This window comes from Photinus pyralis, unplaced genomic scaffold (genome assembly GCF_008802855.1).
Source record: "Photinus pyralis isolate 1611_PpyrPB1 unplaced genomic scaffold, Ppyr1.3 Ppyr1.4_LG2, whole genome shotgun sequence".
In the NCBI taxonomy this organism is placed as follows: Eukaryota; Metazoa; Arthropoda; class Insecta; order Coleoptera; family Lampyridae; genus Photinus; species Photinus pyralis.
In genome coordinates this window covers 25,505,315-25,532,910 of record NW_022170403.1, presented here as the reverse complement: position 1 = coordinate 25,532,910, position 27,596 = coordinate 25,505,315, and the positions used below count along the sequence as shown (strand labels likewise).

General features: G+C 35.6%; 3 protein-coding genes across 4 annotated transcripts in view; 2 read left to right on the top strand and 1 right to left on the bottom strand.

Annotated features, from left to right (window-relative positions):
* The first annotated feature begins 827 nt into the window (after positions 1 to 827).
* The window catches only part of LOC116163532 (collagen alpha-1(XI) chain-like), a 37,983-nt gene continuing 11,214 nt past the window's right edge, over positions 828 to 27,596 (top strand). The window contains exons 1-2 of the mRNA XM_031477513.1: positions 828 to 1,036; positions 16,130 to 16,299. Of these exons, the coding sequence (XP_031333373.1) occupies positions 16,200 to 16,299 (100 nt within the window). The 5' untranslated portion in view covers positions 828 to 1,036; positions 16,130 to 16,199. The remainder of the gene's footprint in view (positions 1,037 to 16,129; positions 16,300 to 27,596) is intronic.
* Positions 18,350 to 20,291, top strand: LOC116163533. The gene is made up of 3 exons (XM_031477514.1): positions 18,350 to 18,785; positions 18,839 to 18,979; positions 19,026 to 20,291. Exons 1-3 carry the CDS (start codon positions 18,673 to 18,675, stop codon positions 20,182 to 20,184), a joined length of 1,413 nt encoding a protein of 470 aa, XP_031333374.1. The 5' UTR covers positions 18,350 to 18,672; the 3' UTR covers positions 20,185 to 20,291.
* On the bottom strand, positions 20,257 to 21,980 carry LOC116163534. Of its 2 annotated transcripts, XM_031477515.1 has the most exons (4): positions 21,898 to 21,980; positions 21,492 to 21,696; positions 20,857 to 21,442; positions 20,257 to 20,806 (listed from the first exon to the last, which is right to left on the bottom strand). In XM_031477515.1, the coding sequence occupies exons 2-4, from the start codon at positions 21,687 to 21,689 to the stop codon at positions 20,316 to 20,318; spliced, it is 1,275 nt and encodes a 424-aa protein (XP_031333375.1). In that variant the 5' UTR covers positions 21,690 to 21,696; positions 21,898 to 21,980; the 3' UTR covers positions 20,257 to 20,315. The 2 variants fall into 2 exon arrangements, with proteins under 2 accessions (XP_031333375.1, XP_031333376.1); XM_031477516.1 differs by lacking the exon at positions 21,898 to 21,980 and having other exon boundaries at positions 21,492 to 21,745.

Genomic DNA, 27,596 nt, shown 5'->3' with positions numbered 1-27,596 from the left:
TCAGTCATTCGGAGGCATGTGGGCAGAAATAATTTGGGAATATTCGGACCAACCCATTCGGTCGAGTTCGTTTGCCATATAAATACGAACCTTTAATGACTCAGGCGGACGGAGATATTGTGTCTCACCGAAACCATTACTTTAAGATATTTCTTTTCAAAATTTCAGAACAAAAAGTATCCTCAGAGATCGAGCTATGTCGTAATAGAACAATCACTAGACTAGTATCTTTTATTCTAATTTCAGGTAAATAACACTCCGTAGTTTATGAATTGTGCTTCCGTTTCATGCACATAGCCTGAGGCGCATATTGAGGTTTTGCCAAAGGCTAGGCAGAAACGAAGCACAGCAAAGTAAAAGTTTTGATTCGTGGTTCCATTTTGTCTAAATTTTGTTACTGGTGTACAAGGCAGTAACATGCACACACATAGCGCACATAGCACAGTGTCCAAATTGCCTAAATTCATTAATTCTGCTCCTTACGTGATGCTCAATTTATAGGTATCAAAAAAATAGCAATATGTTTTATCGTTGAGTGATTGTTTTATCTATCCTAGATCGATTTCAAACTCGCATAATAAAAATAATCTTAATTAAATGTTAACTAATTTATATCCAAGGCTGGCTAATATAGAAATAGAACAAAATAATTGCTCGATATTATAATGTAATCCATTCGTTCCGTATCTTCAGTTCATTTTAATGTCAGTGGCCCGTTCTTATTAGACATTGCGAACTACTTACGTAAGACAATTCTGATTTCAGTGATTGTCATCTAAAGCTGTTTCCCATACGCAATCGTGGTATGCCATCATCATCAGTAAGAAACATGTGGTCTTAAGTACTACCGCAATAAAAAAAAAAACTAAAAACGCGTGTCACCAGTGATACTTCCGCGGTTAGTAGCAATTCTTGGCGCCTTCATTTACCATCGGTGCGTGAATTGATTGCGTAGCGGAGTTCGCGAGTGCGTCGCTTTGGTATGGATTTCCGGAGTGTTTAACATTTTCGCAGCAGCTTTAAATCACACATACAGGTGACAATTCTTTTAATTAACAGTAATTTAAATTGTGGTCCTATTTAGAAATACCTATACCTACTTTAAGATCCAATATGTACAATTAAATCCCTAAATATAAATTAACACAAGTTAAAAATCTGGAAACAATAAGGTACCGAAAATTGGACGCATTATTTCCTGCAGTAGACTTGTCAAATCCGAGGTTCGTTCAAAGAGGGGACTTCCGGAAAAATTTCGTGGAAGGGAACGATTTGTGATTCATTATTAATTTATATAATGCTCATCGGCTAAATTCCCATGTTTATCTCCACCACCCTTATTTTAAAACCCATTTTCTGAATATCTAGAAATCCAACATGTACAATCGCGGTTCGCGAATTTTGTACACCTATATTTTTGTGCATTAGTTTCCATCTATGCGGAAGATACTGTGCGATCAAAAATGAGTTGCTGTCGGGTCACCTTTGGAACTTTGGTTTACATGGGAAATCGTACTTAACTTGAACTCAACTTGAAGGCGACTCGACAGCAACTCATTTTTGATCGCCCGTTATGTAATGCGTACTTTTCATTAAAAAAAGGCCCAAATTGTTCCATCGATTGATACAATTCTCCATTTGAGTGCGATTATATAGTAATTTCGAAGAACATATCGTTGTGATTCTTGATTAATTTTAATTTTGAGTTGGGTATATAATATCTCATTTAAATACGGCGTTTGACAAAAATAGTGTACCTTTTGAAATCTTTTTCAAGAATTTGATAAGTTTCGAGTATGATGCAGCATTCGCGTTTCCTTGTGGAATGACTATATGACTATATCTTGCGCATCAAGAGTATTTTAATAAAGCCAACGCTTTCAACTGCAATACACGACAGCAGAAACGATTTCTCCATTTACTCCATGCTGAAAATGTGTTACACAGTTACTTACACTCAACATATTGCAGGATAAGTAAATTCGTCTGAAAATGGCTTTGAGCAACAGAATAGGCGATTAGAGAAAATGATTAAAATTGGCAATACATTTTTCCCGTACCTGAGTAGGTATATATGATCACCATAACGACGCCACAAGAATAAAGTTTTGGGATAGTTAATAATTATGCAAATTTCCGCAGGATGTAATGTTTTATGCAAATAGGTACGTATAAAAATACAATTCAATTCCAGAAAAACAATTCAAAAATTCCACTTCAGTATTGGTACGAGGAAAATGCCAACCAAAAATCGTTTCCGTTCCATTTCAATGTTATTATAATAATTACAATACATTACAAACCAGTTCCAGACGTTTTCGTCGATAACTTTCCTTCGGTAAATTGGATTTTTACGAAATTTTTACACGAGCCCCGAATTCCGGCGGCCGGTGCGACTTTTCCGATGCGCGGCTAGTACAATTTAAAAAGAATAATTCTAGTTTCGGACACAAGACTTTCTTCGGGATCCGATGATAGAAAACGGTTATTATAAAACAATAATGTTCCTTATCAAAAAGCGAAAGATTTTATGATGAAAAACTTCTATACGAAATCATACTCGGTTTACTTGTTTGTCCGACCGGAAGACCGGAACCTCGACCGGAACTAACACGAGAACTCAACAGTGGACAGATATTTTTATTCTCTTTTCAACAATAGGTAGCTTATACCTGCTGCTTCCAGTTCCAATTGGTCGGACGATTTCAGAATTATTAAGGATCCTCCCTGAGATCCTCAGATCCTTTATAGTTTTGTATTGTCGTCCGTGCGTCCGTGTGCGCTCTAACTCTTTTTAAAAGTGTCGGATTGTGTTTAAATTTGGTGTACGGGTACTTTGGACATTAAGGAGGGACGCTATTGATTTTCACGAAGCTGGTTCAACAGAAACAAAAGTTATAGGACTTTGAGTGAATCGGGAGCAGGAAAAACTGCGCGCTCAATATAATAGAAATCAACATAATTCCCTAGATCGTGTATCGAGTTCGGACTTTTGGTAGATTATTACCTATGACTCTTAGATGTGTAGCAATTCAATAGAACTCTTCTCTGTGGTATAGGTGAAAAGTTTTAGAACAAAATGTACCCAAAATTATTTTTAATACTTGGCACATTTCTCTGTTTCATTACTGCATTGCATTTGGTATGTAGTTTATACGTATTGTATGTATGTATTAGTCTAAGGATGTATTATAGAGTATAGACCGCGTTGAGTACGAAGGAGCATTGCTTACCCTCAGCAGTCAGGAATAAATTAAAGATTTTTAAAAGGGATACAACATACCTTTTAAAAGCGCCTTTTACGAGTATTATTAACGATCCTCAAGATCGTTTATAATTTTGTTATTGCTGTCTGTCTGTCCGTCTGCCTGTCCGTCCGTCTGTTTGTCCGTCTGCCTGTCCGGTTCTTCAGGACATAAGAAAGGTCCCAATTGTTTTTCGGCTACGTATACTAACGGGCCAAACAGTTACAGCCCAAAAACTGCCCAAACCTCCAAAAAAGGGTTTCTTTTATAATTCTTGTTACAAAGAACATATGAAGGTCCAGTTTTCTGTTTATTTGAATATGCGAAAACTAAAACGAGGTACTTTTATTCGAGGTGTCTACAAATTTTATTTAAATAGGTATCTTATTTCATCGTAATCGATCCATCCGTTCTCTTTTAAATCGACGGAGATTAAGCCAATGAGCGAGCGACCGAGCGATCGGACGATTTGGTGTTTATTCACAAGCATATATGTACCTAATACGTCAATTGCCAACTGTTTTGAAGTTTGGAAGTGAGCAATTGTTTAACATCTTTTGCGAACCTCGTCGAGATCGGTAAAGTACTTCCCGACTTGCACGCCAATGTCGACTAGATTTCAATGTTACGCTGACACTGGTGGAATTTGTTATAATAATGGGCGATCAAAAATGAGTTGCTGTCGAGTCGCCTTTGGAAGTTCAAGTTAAATACGATTTCCCATGTAAACAAAAGTTCCAAAGGTGACTCGACAGCAACTCATTTTTGATCGCACAGTATTATCTATTTAAGACAGATTGTGAATAATGTAAATAGTGTAATGGGGAGTATTTTATATAACAACAAGGGAAATCGCTAATTAAATGGGAGCTAATTGTTGGTCAGAACTCATTATTAAGATGCGACAAATCTACTGTAAACTCACCTTTCATTAGAAACGTCCTTATATGTAATCTACGCATAAGGGGTTGGAATGGCAGTATTCAGTCATGTGAACAAATATCGCGACTGCTTAACCCCGATCCTCGCTAATTAATTAAGTAAATCACCGGAGGGCGTTAGCTCCGAGCTGGCCCTAAGCTCTCCTGGAGCACTCCGGTTAGCGATTGGGGTTGAATGCGTCGTTGAGGATGACTTCCTGAAGGGTTAAGATGGAGCTCATACCTATTTGGGAAAGGGTTACGCCGCGCGCACGTGTATTATTTAGGATACACATCCCGCCTCGGCCCTCTGATCAGGACCCTCGGCCAATAGATCAGTAACGTCGATCTATGTCGCTCATTGCTCTACCTGGGAACGACATCCAGGTCAAGCTCACCCCCGAACTCTTTTTGTTAACAATGGGGCCTTTATTTGTCGTATTGGGTCGACATCATGATCTACTCGAGCGAGTAGATTACTCAGCGGTATAATCAACGGGAGCTACCCGCGGGACCGCGTCATAGGCACATGCGCATAATGCACTCTAAAAGCCTAGGAATATATCCGGATATCTACCAGGGGTTTTACCATAGCCCAACAACAAAGCACGACCAGCACGATGGCCTGCACAATACACTCACCACCTACACGTGGGAGACACTCACATTAAAGGCTATTACCGCAAACTCACTAGTACTTCCGATGCTCTACTTAGCATCCCTTACGATCGTGAGCAGAGCGCGTACGCAACTTAACTGCCAAGACCCTTGCACCCATATGTGCAGAATCGCGCATACTTGACCAGCCAGCTTGCCACATTTATCAAATAGGGATTGCGTTGACATTTTACTTTTTCGTTATCAAGGACTATCCTAAAATATGGTTCTTACAATAGTATACAAACCTCGATGGTCTGTGGTTCATAACCAACGCTTCGCGAGTCGGTGATGTATGTACCTTAATCCCTCTGCGTAGGTAATGAACCACTTCGCAGCTCGGTATGTAATCTACTATGAAATACATTTAACGTGTTCTGAAATTGAAGTGATTAATCTGAAATACATTTCACCTTTTCTTAAATGAAGTTGACGAATTCTGAACTACATCTGGAAAAGGTGTAGTACGCGGGGACACTTTCTGACCCCAAGGACCAATCTGTAAGTAGTATAACTTTTGTTTGAAAAGTGATTTTAAGAAACTGTTCGACAATTTTGTTCCATGTACACAACGAATTTCATGGAGTTCTCTCAATTTTCGTTGTTCGACCAAGAATTGCAGTGGAATTTTTTTTGAATTTTCAAAAACTAATATCATATTCGTGGTTTTCATTTTCAAAAACCCCCAGATATCAACTTCCATCGAAATCAGAATTTTTTCGCACCCCTCGATTTATTTATAGAAAAAATGTTTGTTTTGATCCCCTCTTCCGCCCAATTTGTTGTATATACTGGTATGTAACACTCTATACATGTGACTTGCGTAACGCATCATAGGGATTTCAATGTAAAATTCATAACATGCGATTATTTATTTATTTATTTATTTATTTATTTATTTATTTATTTATTTATTTATTTATTTATTTATTTATTTATTTATTTATTTATTTATTTATTTATTTATTTATTTATTTATTTATTTATTTATTTATTTATTTATTTATTTATTTATTTATTTATTTATTTATTTATTTAATTAATTTGAGTTGCAAACAGGACAAACCTAAAACAGCAACTACATCGTATTGAAAAAAATAAAAATCAATGGTAAATGTGACACAAGCATAATCAAAATAAAAGCTTGAACAAGGTTAACAGAATAAATTAAAATAATGTTTTTTTTTAATTTTAAACACATAAGTGATAAATTAGTATGCAGGACACAAACAAAATGTAATTACGTAGTATGAAATAAAATTAAGATACAGTAAAATAAATGATGTATGGCATGATAGTAAATGCGATGCGACGTGTCGAAAAGGAAAAAGGATAAATAACAAAGTTAATAAACCGAAGTAAGAGATCTCAAATAATATTTTAAATAATTTCTTTTTAAATAAATTAAAGCTAAACCAAAAAATGTCCAAGTTTCGAAAAGCATTGTTATTAATCAACAAAAACATTCTATTCATTGGGACATTATAATAGAAATTGGTTCTAGCTTGAGATGATAAGAGAGGCTGTTGACGAGTGACATAGGAAGGAGTAATCAATAGAATTTTGGAAAGTAAGTAGGAGTTGTTAAGAAGGTGATTGATAATTTTGTATAAGCACATAACATCAATCTTAGTTCTATGCAAAGATAAAGGACAGATTTTAAAGTTGACACAGGCAGTTTTATAATCCACATATTAGACACTTTTTTGAAATAAACTTGAGAAAAGTTTTCTGAACGCGTTTAATGCGATCACTGTAGGTGATGTAATAGGGATTCCAGATCACAGAGCCAAAATTAAGACGACTAAACACATACGAAAAATATAAGAATTTAAGAGCTTCCATAGATTTAAAACTCTTAGTGGCACGAAAAATGAATCCAAGTAGTTTAAAAGATTTGGCAACCATATATGGTCAATATGTGAGCGAAATGTAAGTTGAGAGTCAAAAATAACTCCTAGATCTCTAACTTCCTGCACTCTCGAAATTTGTTGATTACCTAAATTATAAAAGGTTGTTAAGTAATTTCGTTTACGTTTAAATGAGATGGTATAACACTTAGAAAAATTTAACGACAAGTTATTAATGCGACAGTAATTGAAGAGTCGATCAAGGTCGTTTTGAAGAAGTTTAGAATCATATATGTTGTTAACCACTCTGAACACCTTTAGGTCGTCAGCGTATAGTAAAAAATTCGAAAATTGAAAGCAGTGTTTGATATCATTGATAAATATATTAAAAAGCAAAGGACCTAAAAGTGATCCTTGCGGAACACCAGATGTGATACGAGACTGATCTGAGTGATAACCATTAACTACAACTACTTGGTGTCGGTTTTCAATATAAGATGACAACCAGCGATAAAGATTCCCACATATTCCAATGAGCAATAGTTTTTGTCTAAGAATTTCATGATCAATCCTGTCAAACGCCTTGCTGAAGTTCAGTATATACAGAATCAACCTGATATAAATTATCCATCTTTTCCGCAATGAAGTCACAATATTCAATCAAATTTGAATCGACCAGTCTCTGTTTAATGAACCCATGTTGCTCATCAATTAAGCGATGCTTGATTAAGAAATAAATACGGCGATAGACCAATTTCTCAAGTATCTTGGCAAAGAGAGATTGAATTGCGATGGGTCTATAGTTTTGAGCTACTGATCTATCGCCACTTTTGAAAATGGGTTTTACATGAACCGTTTTCCATGCTGTAGGATATTCACCTATGGAAATAGATTAAAAATTAAGAATAAGGATATGACAAAGATGACGCACAGTTCTTAATAAAAAGTGCTGGAATATTATCCGGTCCAGAACCTTTTTGTAAAGAAATTTTCAGTAATTCTGTAATAATTTCGTCTTCTTGAACAGTAATACAGAAAATGTTCGATCCCGCATAGATGACCTCATTATTGACGGGATGCTGTGAAATCGAAGTGGTAGTGGAAAAAGTAGAGGACAAATACTTAAATATTTCAAGAATTTGTACAGGGTCATTGGAGACAATGTCATTAAACGTAATTCGAGAAGGAAAACCTGATGAGTGTCGTTTGTTGTTAATAATGTGCCAGAAATGCTTAGAATTATTCAAAATATTACTAAATAACGTAGTTTCTATAATCCCTAGAAATCAAAAACTTAGCTGGTCCACGCAACAGACTGAAGGTGGCATAATCTAATTTGTTTTTATATTTTTTCCATTTCCACATGAAATTTCATTTTTTCTTTAACAGTTTTGATAGCCTCAGATGAAAACCAAATGGGATAGCGACTTTGATTAATACGTCTAATAGGAACATAATTAGTGTGACACTGTCGAGTTTACAGATAAATTATTAAATAAGTGTTTCCAATCATGAGAAAGTAAATATTCATTTATAGCAACATATTCGCTTTTTAGCGCATTTCCACAAAAATAAAAACAAGTTAAAAAGTAATCGTAAACGATTTACATAAAGCGCATTTCCACTTGCATTCATTTCCCATTTGTAAGATGCAACTTCTGTTAAAATCGTAAAAATCCGGCCACAAATATGAAAGATAGCGTTGCACATGGGCAATCCATTGTTGACGTGCTACTTCAATTTCAGTTTATGAGAAGAATTTCATTTCAATGCTTTTCTAAATAAGAAAGTTGGAACTGCGCATGCGCAAACCTAAATTTTAAAACTAATGTTAGATTTTCCTTTGTTCCAAGCGCCTAAGTATCAAATTTCACTTAAATAGTTCCATAGATAAAAAAGTTGGCACTGCGCATGCGCAAAATAAAATTTTGAAACTGGCGCTAGATTTTCCTTTATTCCAAGTGCCTATGTATCACATTTCATTTAAATTCTTCCATAAATAAAAAAGTTGGCACTGCGCATGCGCAAAACCAAATTTTGAAATTGGCGTTTGATTTTCCTTTATCCCAAGTGCCTATGTATCAAATTTAGTTTAAATTCTTCCATAAATAAAAAAGTTGGCACTGCGCATGCGCAAAACCAAATTTTGAAATTGGCGTTTGATTTTCCTTTATTCGAAGTGCTTCTGTATCAATTTCGTTTAAATTCTTCCATAAATAAAAAAGTTGGCACTGCGCATGCGCAAAACCAAATTTTGAAATTGGCGTTTTTTTTTTATCCCAAGTGCCTATGTATCAAATTTCGTTTAAATTCTTCCATAAATAAAAAAGTTGGCACTGCGCATGCGCAAAACCAAATTTTGAAATTGGCGTTTGATTTTCCTTTATTCGAAGTGCTTATGTATCAAATTTCGTTTAAATTCTTCCATAAATAAAAAAGTTGGCACTGCGCATGCGCAAAACCAAATTTTGAAATTGGCGTTTGATTTTCCTTTATTCCAAGTGCCTATGTATCAAATTTCATTCAAATACTTTTATAAGTAAAAAAGTTTGCAATTCGGTTTATAAATGGTCGAGATGCGAAAAGGGCACTGTGAATTTTGAATCGATTCGATTAAACTTTTGGCATTGCGTATTATATGGCTAAATCTATGCCCATATTGAATTTCATGCAATTCAGTTCATAACTAACGGAGATGTAAAAGCGATCGAACATTTCTAAACAAAGTTATCGTTCACACGGACAGATAGATGGACAGACAGACAAAGGAACAGACGGAGAGACCAACCGGCAGGCGACAGATAGCAATGCAAAATTATAAACGATCTCTAGGATCGTTAATAAACGGCAAAAGTGTAAAATTATGGAACATGTAAAAAACGGTTTTTTGTTTTTTTTACAATAACTTTTTTTGTAAGCGGTACAGAAAAAATTCCTTCCTTGGTACAAGACTCGACACCATAACGAACCAAATAGCGAAAAAAGTAGAACAATAGCTCTTAAGATAAAGAACTAGTAGCGTCGCAAAGCTAGCGGACGGACGGACGGACGGACAAAGTGGCCACAATAGCGCATTTTTTTTGTGGAAATGCGCTAAAAATGCGCTATTGTGGCCACTTTGTCCGTCAATTCAGTGGTGTAGTGGAGTGGGAACGCGTGGCAACGGGGCTTTTCCCAAGAATATATACGAGGGTTGTCCGTAAATTAAGGTCTCCAATGATTTTTCACATACAATTAGGTACAGATTCTGAAATCTTTTACTGTTCGCTATACTTTAACGTAGTCCCCGTCAGAAACAATGAACTTTTGGCCTTTGAAAGCTTTTTCATACCCTCTCTCACTGACCTGCACAGGAAGGAATCGACCGCTACCTTCAGCTTCTCATCTTTTGAGAATTGCACTCCCCCAAGTGTTGTTTCAAGTTGGGGAACAAACAGAGTAGTCACTGGGTCACCAAATCAAAGCTGTACGGAGGATGGTGAATAATTTCCCACTCGAATTTGGCGGCGCTCTGATCCATCGTGGTGTGGCGCGGCCGTTTGCGAACTCCCTGTGCCATTTACGCACATTCTGAATCGCTTATGCTAGTCATTTTTCAGAACCTGGTGAGCGCTCCCATCTTGGTTCCCACATTGGAAAATGTACGACTACCCACTAAGCCACTAACGAACATGCGCGTTTTGCTACCTTCAAGGTACCTTAGGCTACTTATTCCAAAATCCTCTAAAGCTCAAACCCGCAGAAGTGGATCCGGACGGACAAAACGAAAAACGAGCAAGCTTAATGTTTAGGTAATATAAGTGTTGTCTGATAAGTTATTCAATTTCTAAAGTGACACAAAAAAATTCCTTAGTGCACCCCCGACACCATAACGAACCACATAGCAAAGGAACTGACGGACAGGCGGTTGGATAGCCACAATCATATTTTTAATATTTGAGGAAATTCATTTCTTTGCAAAGAGAAATAACACAAGTAGCAGAGGATCTATTACAATTTAACAGATGCGGCACTTCTCTTCTAAATCCCAGCAATTTGTCACGCAAGCAAAAGGTTAAATGCGAATGTATACATTTATTAGCTTCATTATGTTGTAATGAATCACACTAAGGTTTTTTCTTCGTTTATAAAACACCAACTAACGATATAAATGGAAAAAATCGATTGTTTTGTAACAGATGGCACCGTACACATGCTAATTTAAACGGCCATTTAGTAACATATATCATCACATTACTATACAGTTAAATGTTGATAAATGCGGGATAATTACACGAGATGAGCTATGAGTTTATTTATTTTATTTTATTTATTTTTGCCTGTATTTTTGAGTGCACGGGGTTTCAGCCAAGGCTGCTCCACCAACCCTCCCGACTATACATTTACAAATATCCATGCCCGCACCCGGATTCGGACCAGAGATCCCTTAGTACCGCAGTCCAGCTTCATCTGAATTGCGCCACATGGGCCGGCATTGTCCCTCTCCTGTTCTGGATCCTCAACCAACAGGCTTGCTTTTTAGCGGTGCCCCTGCAGAAGGTCTTAAGTTGTTCTATACTACACCGGTATTTATCTTACGAATTAGGAAAACTGCAGGAAAACCTACTAATTCGGAGTAGTCGGCAGAATGCTCGAGTATCTACTAAGCTACACTACTGCCACCACCTCTAGATCTACCCGAACGGCGCGTACCGAACCGGCTCTCCATCTTTTGGGACAGATTTTAATAATAAAATAATATATTGGTTTTGTAGACCATTTTGGCTTGTCTGCCATCTTAAGCTAGGGCCAGACGAGCGTTTTTAAACGGACGCCACGACGCGCGTTATTTGAAACGCGTTGTCATAGTCACACTCACACGAGCGTTCAGGTGCAGCAAACTATATCGACCTGTCTGACGAGTTAGAAGTTGCCATGTTTTTGTATTTATCTTTTAAATTAATTTTTAAAAAAACGTAAACGGTGAACTTTCACACGGCAGCTTTTATACCCTGTACCCGCGCTTCTTTAATTACTTTCGGATGTTCCAATCTTATTTTGATGAACTGGTAACTAAAATAAATCATTCAATAACCCGTCAACAAAACACCAATATGAGATCTGCCATTACACCTGAAGAAATGACCACAGATATAGGAGTATAGCAATGTTGTCAAATCAACAAGTAAATGCATCATGCGTATTCAAGAAACGCGCGGCTAATTATTCACTGTGTCACTGCGCTACAACGCTTCAAACGGACGTTGCAGAAGGGAACAACCATCGACTTCTAGAACGGGCGTCAATAATTAGGCGCGTTTCATGTGTGACTGTTTACACGATTTTATGTATGTTTGAAACGGACGTAGATATAAACGCTCGTCTCACTCACTAGTAGGCAGGGGACACTGTAACCCGAAGGCCCAATCTTCAAATTACTTTTGTTTGAAAAGTTATTTAATTATTTTAAAAAACTGTTCGACATTTTTGTTCCTTAACTCGTCAAGTATGTACACAACAAATTTCGTGGAATTCTCTCCATTTTCGTTGTCCGGCCAATAAATGCAGTGGAACTTTTTTTTCGAATTTTCAAAAACTAATTCCTGATTCGTGATTTTCATGTTCAAAAACCCCAGATACGAAATTTCGTCGAAATCAGAATTTTTTCGCACCCACAACTAAGGGTGTGTACTTTCGTGGTAAAAATGTTGTACATTTTTTTTCAAAATCGGATAGGACATACTCGAAAACCTATTCAAAGACGTGCCACCCATCTTTGTAACTCTTATGGTTGCTGAGAAAAAAATTAAAGTAGAAATTCAAATTTCACCACTTTTGTTGGGGTGGCTCCCAAACGAAACACGTTGGACCCTCGGTTTATTTGGAAAAAGTGCTTGTCTTGATCCCCTCTATTACCCAATTTTTTTTTACATACGGTCATGTAACACCCTGTATAAATAGACCCTGCAAAACTAATAAGTCAGTTTGTTTCGAACTTTTCAGTTCATTTTCACCTTTTTAGCGCATTTCCACAAAAAAAATGCGCTATTGTGGCCACTTTGTCCGTCCGTCCGTCCGTCCGTCCGCTAACTTTGCGACGCTACTAGTTTTTTATCTTAAGAGCTATTGTTCTACTTTTTTCGCTATTTGGTTCGTTATGGTGTCGAGTCTTGTACCAAGGAAGGATTTTTTTCTGTACCGCTTACAAAAAAAGTTATTGTAAAAAAAACAAAAAAACCGTTTTTTACATGTTCCATAATTTTACCCTTTTGCCGTTTATTAACGATCCTAGAGATCGTTTATAATTTTGCATTGCTATCTCTCGCCTGCCGGTTGATCTCTCCGTCTGTTCCTTTGTCTGTCTGCCCATCTATCTGTCCGTGTGAACCATAACTTTGTTTAGAAATGTTCGATCGCTTTTACATCTCCGTTAGTTATGAACTGAATTGCATGAAATTCAATATGGGCATAGATTTAGCCATATAATACGCAATGCCAAAAGCTGAATCGAATCGATTCAAAATTCACAGTGCCCTTTTCGCATATCGACCATTTATAAGCCGAATTGCAAACTTTTTTACTTATAAAAGTATTTGAATGAAATTTGATACATAGGCACTTGGAATAAAGGAAAATCAAACGCCATTTTCAAAATTTGGTTTTGCGCATGCGCAGTGCCAACTTTTTTATTTATGGAAGAATTTAAACGAAATTTGATACAGAGGCACTTGGGATAAAGGAAAATCAAACGCCAATTTCAAAATTTGGTTTTGCGCATGCGCAGTGCCAACTTTTTTATTTATGGAAGAATTTAAACGAAATTTGATACATAAGCACTTCGAATAAAAGAAAATCAAACGCCAATTTCAAAATTTGGTTTTGCGCATGCGCAGTGCCAACTTTTTTATTTATGGAAGAATTTAAACGAAATTTGATACAGAGGCACTTGGGATAAAGGTAAAGCAAACGCCAATTTCAAAATTTGGTTTTGCGCATGCGCAGTGCCAAGTTTTTTATTTATGGAAGAATTTAAACGAAATTTGATACATAGGCACTTGGGATAAAGGAAAATCAAACGCCAGTTTCAAAATTTGACTTTGCGCATGCGCAGTGCCAACTTTTTTATTTATGGAAGAATTTAAATGAAATGTGATACATAGGCACTTGGAATAAAGGAAAATCTAGCGCTAGTTTCAAAATTTCATTTTGCGAATGCGCAGTGCCAACTTTTTTATCTATGGAACTATTTAAGTGAAATTTGATACTTAGGCGCTTGGAACAAAGGAAAATCTAACATTAGTTTTATAATTTAGGTTTGTGCATGCGCAGTTCCAACTTTCTTATTTAGAAAAGCATTGAAATGAAATTCTTCGCATAAACTGAAATTGAAGTAGCACGTCAACAATGGATTGCCCATGTGCAACGCTATCTTTCATAACGGGTTTACCAATAAGAGCGATAGGATTTTAAATTGAAATAAAACACAGTCAATTTGGTCAAATTTAGGTTTGATTGGTTTTATTAGATGCTGTATTTCATGCCATTTATGATTTAAACAAAATATCCTTCAAATGGCCACCGCGGCTCTTTTTGCACTGGCTCATCCGATCGGACCAATTTTCGATAACTCGGTGGATCATATCGGGTGGAATGGCAGCTATGGTCGCTCGAATGTTGGCCTCGAGCTCGTCAAGAGTCTTGGGTTTATTCGCATAAACCTTTGACTTCACATAGCCCCACAAAAAGAAGTCCAATGGTGTTAAATCGCATGATCTTGGCGGCCAATTGTGGGGGCCATTTTGAGAAATCAACGATTCACCAAACTGTTGACGCAATAAGTCCATTATAGCGTTCGCTGTGTGGCATGTTGTTGGATAATTTCCAAGCGTTGAGACAACGTGAACTTGTTCATGATGAAATGGCAAGCCTTACTGATGACAACTGACAGCATATGTCAAATGTTTGGCATCCAACATAGCCGCCTTAAACGTTTAAAATCCTATCGTCCCTATTGGTAAACCCTATATTTGTGGTCGGATTTTTACGATTTTAACAGAAGTTGCATCTTACAAATGGGAAATGAATGCAAGTGGAAATGCGCTTTATGTAAATCGTTTACGATTACTTTTTAACTTGTTTTAAACGCAACCCTCGTATTTTAACGGTTTTGAATGCGAAAAAAAATCTCGTGCATGATAATAAGCACCACTTCAATCAACATATGAATATCTTATAAAGATAATATCATTCACCTTGACGGAATGAATTTAGGGGTGGCTATTAAGACAATTAAGTTTCGACACAGGCGTCGGCGTCGTGATGCCACTTAACGCCTAAGCTACTAATTGAACGTGTGGTTATCTAACATAATTACATAAAATGAGATGCCCTATTAACAAATTGCTAAAGAAATGTGATACAGCTGTTCACGTCGATCTCGTACCGCTTTTCACTAGGTTAAATCAGAGTTAATAATAAAACTTTGGTGTCCCCATTAATTGTAATAGATTGCGGCAATAATTTTATGATTAATTAAGACGGTTGTTGCAACACTAATGTCGTAGAACATAAACGGAAACCCCTTCACTTGTATCAAGCTGTCTGTCGGGATTTTAAAAAGAAGGAATAGGTAGGAAAATAAGCAAGTGTAAATATATTATATTTGTGCAAGCTTTAATATTATGATGCCTTTGAAAATTTGCCTCTATTCATGAAAAATATATTCTCCCTTTTACCCAACGAACGTTTTATTTAACTTGTAAAATAAAATTAGTGTTGTGTATTTACCTTAATAGAACTAACTGTTTTAAAAGAGTTAAAAGTACAAGAGTAGTGATTAGGGTAATTAGCAAAATTTACTTTCAAATGGTCCAGTTATTATAGACCCGATCATTGTATAAATTCATAATCTAAAAAACCTTTGTCAGATGAGCACGTTAAAAAACGAAAACATGGCAAGCATGACTGAAATGGACGATCAAAAATGCGTGACGGTCGAGTCGCCTTTGGAAGATCAAGTTAAGTACGATTTCCCATGTAAACAAAAATTCCAAAGGTGACTAGACAAGCACTCATTTTTGATCGCTATGTATAAACATCAGCTTCAACTTTAGTTACTACTACAATTACCTACTTTGTGGCAATAGCTAGGCATATACACGAGCGCTCTTTTCTGCCCGATTGGAACGAACCGCGCCAATCCTCTCGGAGAGCGTCTTCATTAAAAGGGATCTACCGCTCACTTTTGCTGTAGCATTTCGAATGTTCTAAAATAAGGTGCATTTTGTTATTATTAAACTTACGAGACAGCGACACTCTCTCATAAAGTTGGGAGAAGTAGAATTTTCTTTACCAACATTATTTTGCGGTATACCTATATTTGGAGATCGCATATTATTATTGTTTACGTTGTGTCTTCTATCTACTTATAATATTATTATACTATTAAAAGAGTTTAATATAATGTTTATCTTTGCAGTGACCGCCCGTGATGCGAATTTAGTACAAGATTACATCGAAAGAAGCACAGAAAACAACACAAAACAAAAATGGATTGGCGGAAAAAATATAAAACAGACACAATTCTTAGATTAGCTTTCGTAATAGCCACATTATACACATGTACCTCAACAACATTAGCCGTTAGTGGTAAGTTAATAAATGAGCCATGTCATGTACGTACACCATACCTACTATACCCATTACCCGCTAACTTACCTTTACAAACGCACTAGAAAGGATTCGAGTAAATCATGAAACGATTTTTGTATCTTTTTCATCAGAAGTCAATGTAGTCAGGGAACTGAAAAAGGTTCTCGTAAAGAAACCTTATGAAAATTCAATAACCATGGCCACCTACATACATGAATTTTTGTTGTTTGTTTGAGTTGAGAAATTGAGAGTGTAAAAATTAGGCAAGCCATCTGCCTGTCTGCAAGTTTAAAAAGCCATTATGCAAACATAATATGACGAGAGCGTATTTTCCTCCTAATAATATTAATGCTAGGACCAGGAAAAAATACCAGTAGGCACGAGATCCTTAGACCTTACCCCATTCTCTTTAAAATGAGCCGCCTGCGTCGAAGTCTATACAGTTTAATGAAAAATAGTGGAGAGTATACAACTACAAACAAATTTTGAAATGGGCATTAGTTTTACTTTTATTCGAAGTGTCCACATATGGAACTTTTTATAAATGCTTTCGTAAATAGCATTGAGCATTGTCTACATTAGAAATTTCATTGAATAGCTTCATAAATAAAACATACAGCATGCGTTAACAGTAATTTTGAAACCGGTGTTAGTTTTAGTTTCATTCAAGGTGTCTACATATGATATTTCGTTTAACTGCTTTCATAAATAAGAAAGTTGCCATTGCGCCTGCGCAAAACCAAATTTTAAAAATAGTTTTAAATTTGATTATATTCCAAGTGCCTATGTATTAAATTTCATTTAAATGTTTTAGGAAATAAGGAAGTTGGCATTGCGCATGCTCAAAACCAAATGTTGCAACTGGTGGTAGATTTGTCTTTATGCCAAATGCCTATGTATAAAATTTCATTTAAATGCTTTCATAAATAAGAAAGTTGGCATTGCGCATGTGCAAAACAACATTTTGGAAACGTCGTTAATTTTACTTATATTCGTATTGTTTACATATTGTTTCATTTGCACCTCTAAATAGCATTATGCGGGTCACTCAGTAATTGGGCGCATGCCTGTTGAGGGCCCAAAACAAGAGAGGGATGATAATAAAATAAAATAAAAAAAATATCTTCATAAATAAGAAAGTTAGCGTCGCACATGCGTTAAACCAAATTTTTGACACTGCGCATGTGCAAAACCAAAAAATATGGGTATGCACGGAATCCTTGGAAATGAGTCCTATATCGCCAAAATCGGTTCAGTGGTTTAGAAGGAGTACGTGTGACGGACGGGCGGACGGACGTCAAAGTGCAGCTAATAGCGATCTTTCACTTTGAGGAAAATACGGTAAAAATGAGCATTTCTTTTATACTTACGAGTACCTTGTTCTAGTTCGTATCTTCAAAGTATAGCACGTGAGCTCGCCTTCAAATGTTACAACGACTCTATTCAGCTCCCGGTGAAATATAAATCAAAGCAAATTTTGTCATCACTGTCATCTTATATAAATTGGTGGCCGTTTAAAACAATTGCTGCTATGACAACTAAGTATTGTCATTGAATTTTCAGCCAACGGTATTACTCCTCAAACAAATTGTGATCAGGAAGACGCATTTTTAATACACAGACTGATTCAAATTCGAATTCGAATTTACCATGGGGATCTCAGTAGGTGGTTTAAATTTGTCAACGTTGCATATTTTGATGCTGAACAAAATGCCGTTTTGAAACTGAAAAAATTCCAACTACTTTCGGAGATATTTCTGAGAAAATAGAGATTTTTAAAAATCGTTTTTATTTTTTACCGAAGTTTTTTTTTAGCATTAGACTACGTCTATTTGCCACAGAACTATTATTGAATAGCGCGGATTGATGTTAAATTTCTATTTTGGATCTAACTAAAAATCGTATTAAAATATCGTACACTTCTTTATATGAATAAGACAAAAGAGTAGGAACACTAATGGGGAGAGGAATATTAATATCAATTACCACTTGATATAGAAGAGAGGTGGGATCTGCATTTAGACTCCACAAGTTCTGACGTCACTACCGCCATTTTTTTAGCGCAGGTCATGGCCATGTTCCAAACAAAGGATTTGTATGTGTGTTTTCCCCATTGGTAATTTTTTTAAGTGATTTTTATAAGTATTCTTGTGCTTATAAAGACGGTTACGTATATTTTCGTGCTTACACGGACAAGTGCAAAGTGAGATCGATACATATTGGTTATTAAAATTAGTTTTTAATAGAATAAAACCATAAATACTTTAAGTTAGGTTATGTTGTGCTATTTAAACTTCGATCTTCAGCCAAGTATTTAAATAATTTTTAAATTAGGTGATTATAGGTAGTGATAGATACTTAATAGTAATAATGGTTATGTGTTTTGCTCCGACCTGTAAACATTATAGTGAAAGAGACGATTGCAAATGGTTTGCATTCCCACGGGATCCTCTCGAACTGCGAAAGTGGCTAAAATTAATAAGGTGATTAGTTATTTTTCTGTATTATATGTATAGTTTCAATTGTTTGAATGCAGGCGAGAAGATAGAGACCCTGGAAAGCACTCGAGGATTTGTAGTTGCCATTTTGTGGACGGCGATAAGGAAAACAGACCGACCATTTTTGACTACAACATAACTAAACGGTTTAAGGGAGAAGCTTTGCCAAAAAAGTCACAGTAAGGTTAAAATCTAATGTGGTCAATCATTTATCAGAGATTTTAGCAAACACTTCCTTGCCAACGTTGACATTAACCAGCCAATACCTGGACCGTCCGGATTAGATGATCAATTCGAAGCAACCACCTGTGCTGAAGAAGTTGGTATGCAAGTGTCTGAAAGTACTCCATCGACATCGACAACTGTAATGGCATGTTCATCAGCTGGAACTAGTTATCCGTTTGGTGCCATGGTTGATGCAGAGAATTATTTTCTAAAAAATGAAGTGAACAGTCTAAAAACTGAATTGCTACATTTAAAACAGAGCTTTTCATTTAAAAAAATTGAAGGGAATTCTCATTTAGTGACTGTGTACACTGGTTTACCCACAAAAGACATTTTTTTGACATTGTTTTCATTATTTGAAAACATGAAATTAAACTATTTCATGGGGTGGCAAGTTGTGTCAGTACCGAAAATCGATCAACTGTTATTGACATTAATGAAATTAAAATTAAATTTACTCAATGCCGATTTAGCTTTAAGGTTTAATATTAGTCGAGAAACTGTGGCAAATATATTTAAAACGTGGTTGTTTGCTCTTCATGAAATATTATTTGTGCAATTAATGAAAAATAGTCCATCACGTTTTAAAAATAAATGTTGCATGCCAAATTCTTTTAGTTCATTTACCAACTGTAGAATGATAATAGATTGTACAGAGGTATGCACTATTCAATCAAAAAATATGGAAAAGCAAAGAATAACATACAGCTCCTACAAACATCGGAACACACTAAAGGGTTTAATTGGAGTTGCACCCAATGGTGTTGTGGTTTTTGCCAGTAAACTTTATCCTGGATCTCTTTCAGATAAAAAAATTACTGAACACTGCGATGTATTACAAACACTGGTCCCCGGCGATTTGATTCTTGCCGATAAAGGTTTTTTAATTTCAGATTTGCTACCTCAAGGTGTTTCTTTGAATGTTCCTCCATTTTTAAACACACCCCAATTTTCACGTGAGCAAGTAATAAGAACAAAGACTATAGCTAAAGCTCGTATTCATGTTGAGAGAGCAATTAATAGAATAAAACAATATTTAATATTACGAATGATACCATCCACCTTAATACCACATGCGTCTGTAGTATTTCAAACATGTGCGGCACTAACAAATTTACAATTTCCCCTGATCAAGGAAGTTGAATCATTATACGATTAAATCTTTACTTATATATAATTATTTATAATCTGATTTGGACTGCCTTAAAATCTAAGTTGTTATAATATATGTACATAATTTACAAATAAATTTACTTAAACTTAAAACTATTCTATTAGATAAAAATCAAGTTATTCTACAAAAATACTTTCTAATATTTGTGGGATATAATGGTCCATATAAAATTGTTTCAAAAGGTCTACATTTTTTGACCAGTTAAGGTCCTTGTTTATTTGAACAATGATGGTGTCTTTTGGAGTCCAAACCACCAAGAAACAAACACTTCGACCAGTTAACTCTAATGTACCTTGTATTTGGTCATAATATTCATGATCACTATTTACAAAAATGTCACTTTCATTTAGGGTAATGATATACGATTTATCACCTTCAAGTTCTTTCCGTATATCTTTCTCACGAAATTTATAGGGGCACTTCACTTCTACAATTGCATTGTCATCCACAAGACCATCTGGACTGGCACCGAGAAATCCACAGCTATGCAACCATAATCCTGTTGGAGTGACAGATTTTTTTGTAATATTGCTAAATGTTGCAAGTGCTTCCGATTCATGAGCTATGCCCCACTGTACAGCTGTTACGCCTCCTATATTATAAAATCCTACAATAAATGAGTTATATATATGCAAACTAGTGCAAATAACATAGTACCTGTTAAGCGTTTGAACAATGATGGAGGATAACTTTGCCTACGAACAGCAGCCAAAACAGCTCCAAAATTACTTGCTGTCAGACGGTTTGTTCTATAGGTTAGCCAGTTTTCATTCTGACTTTGGCCAATTGTATTTCCGCTAACCGTTTTGATGGTTTCAGATGAAACTTGGAGTTTATTAGCAAAAAACTCTACTTTATTTGTTGCAGACAAGTATTCCGCAGAGAATAAGAAATCCTCTATATTTACAAGTAAACTTCCCTCTGACACTGGTTCAGGACTTAATAGCCACGAAAATCCTACAGCAGTCCCTGTTTTTTGTAGCTGTGCACGAAACATGGCTATTTCGTCATCTGTCAGTTCTCTGGTTGTAGAATGATGATTACCTTCCTTATAGAAATTTTCTATTGTTTTGATTTGTGCTTTTTCGAGTTTCTTTTTTGCACTCCACGAACACCCCACATCAGTTATGGAGATGTTATGATGCCCATAAATACAAACCGCTGCCATATGGTGACATAGGTATTGTCCTCTTGGACAATCGCAATGTACATCAACAATGTCACCATCTTTATCCAGATTTATCTAATAATGTATAAATAAGACCATATTCATTTATTACCATTTACATTACCTCAACATTGTATAAACGGTTTCGCATACTGGCATGTACTTTCGCTTTCATAACTAACAACTCAGCGATGAATTGAAAGCTTTCCACATGGTTTGACTCGATGGCATTTTCCCCTCTTTTAATAAGCTTCCTTTCATCGGCATCACAGAATAAATTTGCAATTGCACTAAACTTTAGCACATGCTTTGGTTGAGTCATTGTAGCACTATTGACAGATAATTAACACATTAGATTATAATATTTAACTATATATAAGATTATATAAAATACACGGATGTAAATAAAATATGACTACATAACCACACTTTGCATTATTAACATCCAGTAAAATTATAACATTAACTATGTATTTAAAAAAGTGAGAAGTTTATTTATAGTAACATCATTATCATTTACATTCACTTACCATATAAAAAAACACTACGATTTTTTAAAAAAAGGCGTTTAAAAATTTCCAAATGGGTAATTACACACAAAGTGTTGTTTGTTTGGAACACGCAGTAGCAGCTAACTTCACTAGTGACGTCACGCTTGTGCAGTCTTAAGATTAAGTATATGGTTTAGTTCTCCAATACTTTCATTATCACAAGTACAAAGGGGGGAATCAATTATACCATTGAATAAAAACACTATAAGAAGCCTAACCCCGTGGAAATAAAGCGCGACAGAGTTTGAACTGAGAATATAATAGAAACACTGTCAATAGAGTCGATTCTTGAACTGAGAAGAATGAGAATTTGCTTTCCTCCTATTTACCGCAATGAGAGTTCGGGGGTCACAACCAATGCGGGTGCAAGGGGATTTGTGAGATTTGTCGCGCTTTCTTCCATAAGCGTTAGGCTTCTTATAGTGTTTTTATTCAATGATTATACCAATCCTATGAAGATGAGCTCGAAAACGGCCATGATTGAGTTTTAAACGTGTTGTAAAAATCGAATGAGTTTTCTTATAATTGAAGGTCAAGTATGGAATGGTTTTTGGTAAAGGACGAGTGAATACTGAAATACTGACGTTTAGAGTTATATGCAATTTCTTCCGAAGTTATTTAAACAGATTTTCTAAAATGAATGACACATTATTATGACTACTTTTTTCTCACTCGCTAGTTTTAAATTTTAAGTTTGATATCACCTCCGGTTACCCATCATCAACTTTTTTTTTCTTATGGAAGTCATTTCTTTCTGATCTCAAAAATGTAATTATCACTATTTTTAATACGAAATGGCGCTATAAATTCGTAAAAACGCAACAAAGTACGAACATACACTACCTAAGACAAAGTTTGCCGGGCACAAAAGAAGATATTTTAATAATATTTAAAAAACAGTGATGTTTACATTTTTGAAATCAGAAAAAAAAAAGCTCTATCAAATGACACAACAAGTATAAATGACTTCCATAAGAAAGAACAAAGTTAACCGGAGACGAAACGTCAGACTTAAAATTTAAAACTACCATCTTATAGAGGGAAAAAGTGGCCATGTGTTATTTATTTTAAAATTTCAAAACGGCATTTTGTTCAGTATCAAAATACGCAACTTTGACAAATTTAAACTACTTACCTATCTCTTATCGGTTCTGAGATCCCGAGATTTAGATTTAGTTTTGCTTACAAAAATGTAGTCATGAGTACTCTTCGCCTTGAGCTTTTCTGAGCTTAAAATTGTTTATTGACATACACACATAAGTAGAATTCTTTGTATTCTTCCGTTTTTAATTCTTCCGATTCATTCGTCTTTCAATTTTCCCGATTTTTTAGATTTTTGGGATTTGTAAATTCAGTCATTAATTTGTTAAACATTCGTTATGTATTTTTCAATGCGTTTTTTATGCCATATAATAAAGCAATAAGATCAAGTTACTTTTAGAAGTCGGTAAGTAAATGCAGATGCTGTCAAGTTGGCATCCTCAAACATAAATCTTAAAAGTGCATTGCAATTTATATTAGAAATCCATTAACAAGATTAATGTTACCTACCAGCTTTGAGCTTTCGACGTGAAAGTAAAAGCATTCAAAAACAAGAAGGTAGCAGGGTAACATATTGAACAATTTTAAAAGCAAGTTTAATAAAGCGTAAACTGATGATAATAATGTTAAACTTGCAAAGTAGATACATTATAACCTAAATTAATGGGTATACTTTTTCGTCCGCAGCCTTTTCCTTATAGTGGAGTGATAATGATGCAGCTGTCAGATTTGCCGATATTTCCGGTTTACAAACTCGAAACTAGGCTCCAAACGGTAAAATTAAGCTAAAGATTGACGATTGACTAGAATACTATTCCAAAGTCGTAATTCTTAAAATATTAACGAGCTCCTAAGCGTTGAGTGAAGGAATCGAGGTCCTAAGCGAGTTAATGATGACTCGCGAACGGTTTTCAATTAATTCTCCAAATCTGTTTTGAATATTGTGTTTCTAATTACCCGAAGAAGAATTGGTTACATGTTCAGTGACCCAGGAGGTCCAGTCTGTCCGCCTGTAACAAATATAGCAAACGATCTACTGGGTCACTGAAAATTTAATCATTTCTTTCTTGGGTGATGATAAAGATAATACTGAAAACAGAATTGGAAAATTCGAAACTGTTCGCGAGTTATCATATACACAAAAAAGGAAGAACGCGTTTAATTGTGATTATGATCTTTTGTGTCTTATAGAGACTAGAAACAGCTTTGACTCCTGATATTCACGATAACGAATTGTTACCTGATTTGTTTAATGTGTTCCTGGTGTGTGACCGAAAGTTAGAAATAACCAAACAAAAATAGGTTGGTGGATGCATGATCGCGATCAAGGACAGCGTTTTTATGTGAATATGGTGTTCTGTACATTTTTAGCGCGTTTTTGAAAAAAAGTCGCGCTTATATATTCACTTTGGCTGTTCGGTCGGCCGGTCGTCGGTCGGTCGGCTGCAAAGGTTTTTTAAGTATAACCACAGACAACATATAATATGTTGTCTGTGGTATAACTCTCGAAGGAATCATCGTAGAATGCTCGGGTTCGACGCATTAGCTTTGTGTCACAATTCTTTGCATGAAGCAGATTATATTTCAGCACAAAAAGTTTCCTTCATAATGAAACAATTGTAGCATAAAATGAGTTTGCTAATCGATCCGTCGCACAAAAACGCGCTCAACTAGCTCAACGAATCCAATACTTTCCAACTTGTTTTAATATACAGTGTTATTCATTTAGAAGTAGACATAGGAATTTCCTATGTCTACTTTTAAATGACAAAAATCCTTCTGAAAGACGCCTAATTTTATGCAACCGAAATAACATGCGCACGCATTCTAGATTTTAATAAAAACGACAGTAAATAGTATCATTGAATAATAGTCCAAGAGCCAGCGCCAAAAAAAGTCTTTGAATTTACTAAGGCCGGTTTTTTCATAGTGCATTACAATAGTTGTGTGTATAAACATACTGCGGTCAGACAAATGAAAGTGAGAACAGGCGCCGCCGGTACGCTCCCGAAGATGTCGTACCTGCCTAGTAATTAATAAAGTCACTAGATATAGAAAGTACCGCAATCATCCGCCATTTTTGGGCAAATTTGCTGCCAACTTAAAAAATTGACAAATAAAATCTGAATAGCTGTCATTTTTTATAACCTAACTTCATAGTACTGTCATGTTTTATAAAAATATATACCGATATCTCCAAACAGGTGCAACAATCCCTAACATTAAAGTTACTAGAATCTGGTAACTTCCGCCATTTTTGGGCAAAAATCATGCGTTCTCTCTCTAACACACGAGCCCAATGGATTGCGGTACTTTCTATATTTAGTGACTTTAGTAATTAAATGAATTTACTAAGGCCACAGACAACATATACTAAGGCTGAAAATTATTACACAAATAGTATTGTTGTATATTATAATGAAAGTCACTTAAATATCGGGACGGAACTGGTCAGTCAGCGATTTTGTGGGACAACGCCCGCCAGTCAGCATCAATAGAATTAAAAAATTCGCACGCGCGCGCTCGCCATCGCAGGTGGCGGCTTACTTTTTCTTTAGTGACACCATTTAGTTTGCTACAAAAAGTTTACGATTTTAAATAAAAAGTATAGACAAGAGTTAGGGAAAAATATAATTCAATATACTTGTACTAAACATAAGCATTTCCAATGCTAAAAGCATGTAAAAATTTATCGATTTATCATCTTGGAGTAGGAATTTTTAAGACAGATTTACAAGCATAGGTACAACTAATCAGGACTGTAGCCAGAGGTTTGTTGCTATCAGGGTCTTGATTGTTATACCCAGCGCGAATTAAACAAGTTAAAAAGTAATCGTAAACGATTTACATAAAGCGCATTTCCACTTGCATTCATTTCCCATTTGTAAGATGCAACTTCTGTTAAAATCGTAAAAATCCGACCACAAATATGAAAGATAGCGTTGCACATGGGCAATCCACTTTTGACGTGCTACTTCAAGTAACAATTTCATTTCAATGCTTTTCTAAATAATAAAGTTGAAACTGCGCATGCGCAAACCTAAATTTTGAAACTAATGTTAGATTTTCCTTTGTTCCAAGCGCCTAAATATCAAATTTCACGTAAATGCTTCCATAGATAAAAAAGTTGGCACTGCGCATGCGCAAAATAAAATTTTGAAACTGGCCCTAGATTTTCCTTTATTCCAAGCACCTATGTATCAAATTTCATTTAAATGCTTCCATAAATAAAAAAATTGACACTGCGCATGCGCGAAACCAAATTTTGAAACTGGCGTTAGATTTTCCTTTATTCCAAGTGCCTATGTATCACATTTCATTTAAATTCTTCCATAAATAAAAAAGTTGGCACTGCGCATGCGCAAAACCAAATTTTGAAATTGGCGTTTGATTTTCCTTTATTCCATGTGCCTATGTATCAAATTTCGCTTAAATTTTTCCATAAATAAAAAAGTTGGCACTGCGCATGCGCAAAACCAAATTTTGAAACTGGCGTTTGATTTTCATTTATTCCAAGTGGCTATGTATCAAATTTCATTTAAATACTTTTATAATTAAAAAAGTTTGCAATTCGGTTTATAAATGGTCGAGATGCGAAAAGGGCACTGTGAATTTTGAATCGATTCGACTCAACTTTTGGCATTGCGTATTATATGACTAAAGCTATGCCCATATTGAATTTCATGCAATTCAGTTCATAACTAACGGAGATGTAAAAGCAATCGGACATTTCTAAACAAAGTTATCGTTCACACGGACAGATAGAGGGACAGACAGACAAAGAACAGACGGACAGACCAACAGGCAGACGACAGACAGCAATGCAAAATTATAAACGATCTCTAGGATCGTTAATAAACGGCAAAAGTGTAAAATTATGGAACATGTAAAAAACGGTTTTTTGTTTTTTTTACAATAACTTTTTTTGTAAGCGTTACAGAAAAAATTCCTTCCTTGGTGCAAGACTCGACACCATAACGAACCAAATAGCGAAAAAAGTAGAACAATAGCTCTTAAGATAAAGAACTAGTAGCGTCGCAAAACGAGAGGACGGACGGACGGACGGACGGACGGACAAAGTGGCCACAATAGTGCATTTTTTTTTATTTTTGTGGAAATGCGCTAAAAAGTGGTGTTTACGGGGCGCTAACTATAGGGGGAGAGAGGCAATTTTTTCAAAAGTTAAAGTTCAAGTTCAAGGTCATTGATTGATTATTTCATTGCGTTTAACAAATTATCAGCCAACAACAGACAATGCAGCAGTAATAAAAGTGTATTATCGCTTGGATTGGATATGATAAGGTTAAGATATTTTAACCGCTTATCGTGACGATTATAATTCCTTATACCTCAAGAGTGGATTATGGGAGGAGGGTACTTACAAAGACAAAATGAATGTTTTAAAGAAAATGCGCTTTATCTGCACAAGAGTATTGCACAATTTATCCTTGTTTAGAATTTCATCGCTATTCTCCTGCCAGGGCGAAAATTTTGTCTGCCAGGGCGGTGCCCTAATTCGTCCACCTCTGGCTACGGCCCTGCAACTAATAACGACGCACTCCTAAACGGAGCTGTAAAATTGCGCAAGTTGATCTCTATAATATTGGTATTTATCTGTGGTAGTGAAAATATATCTA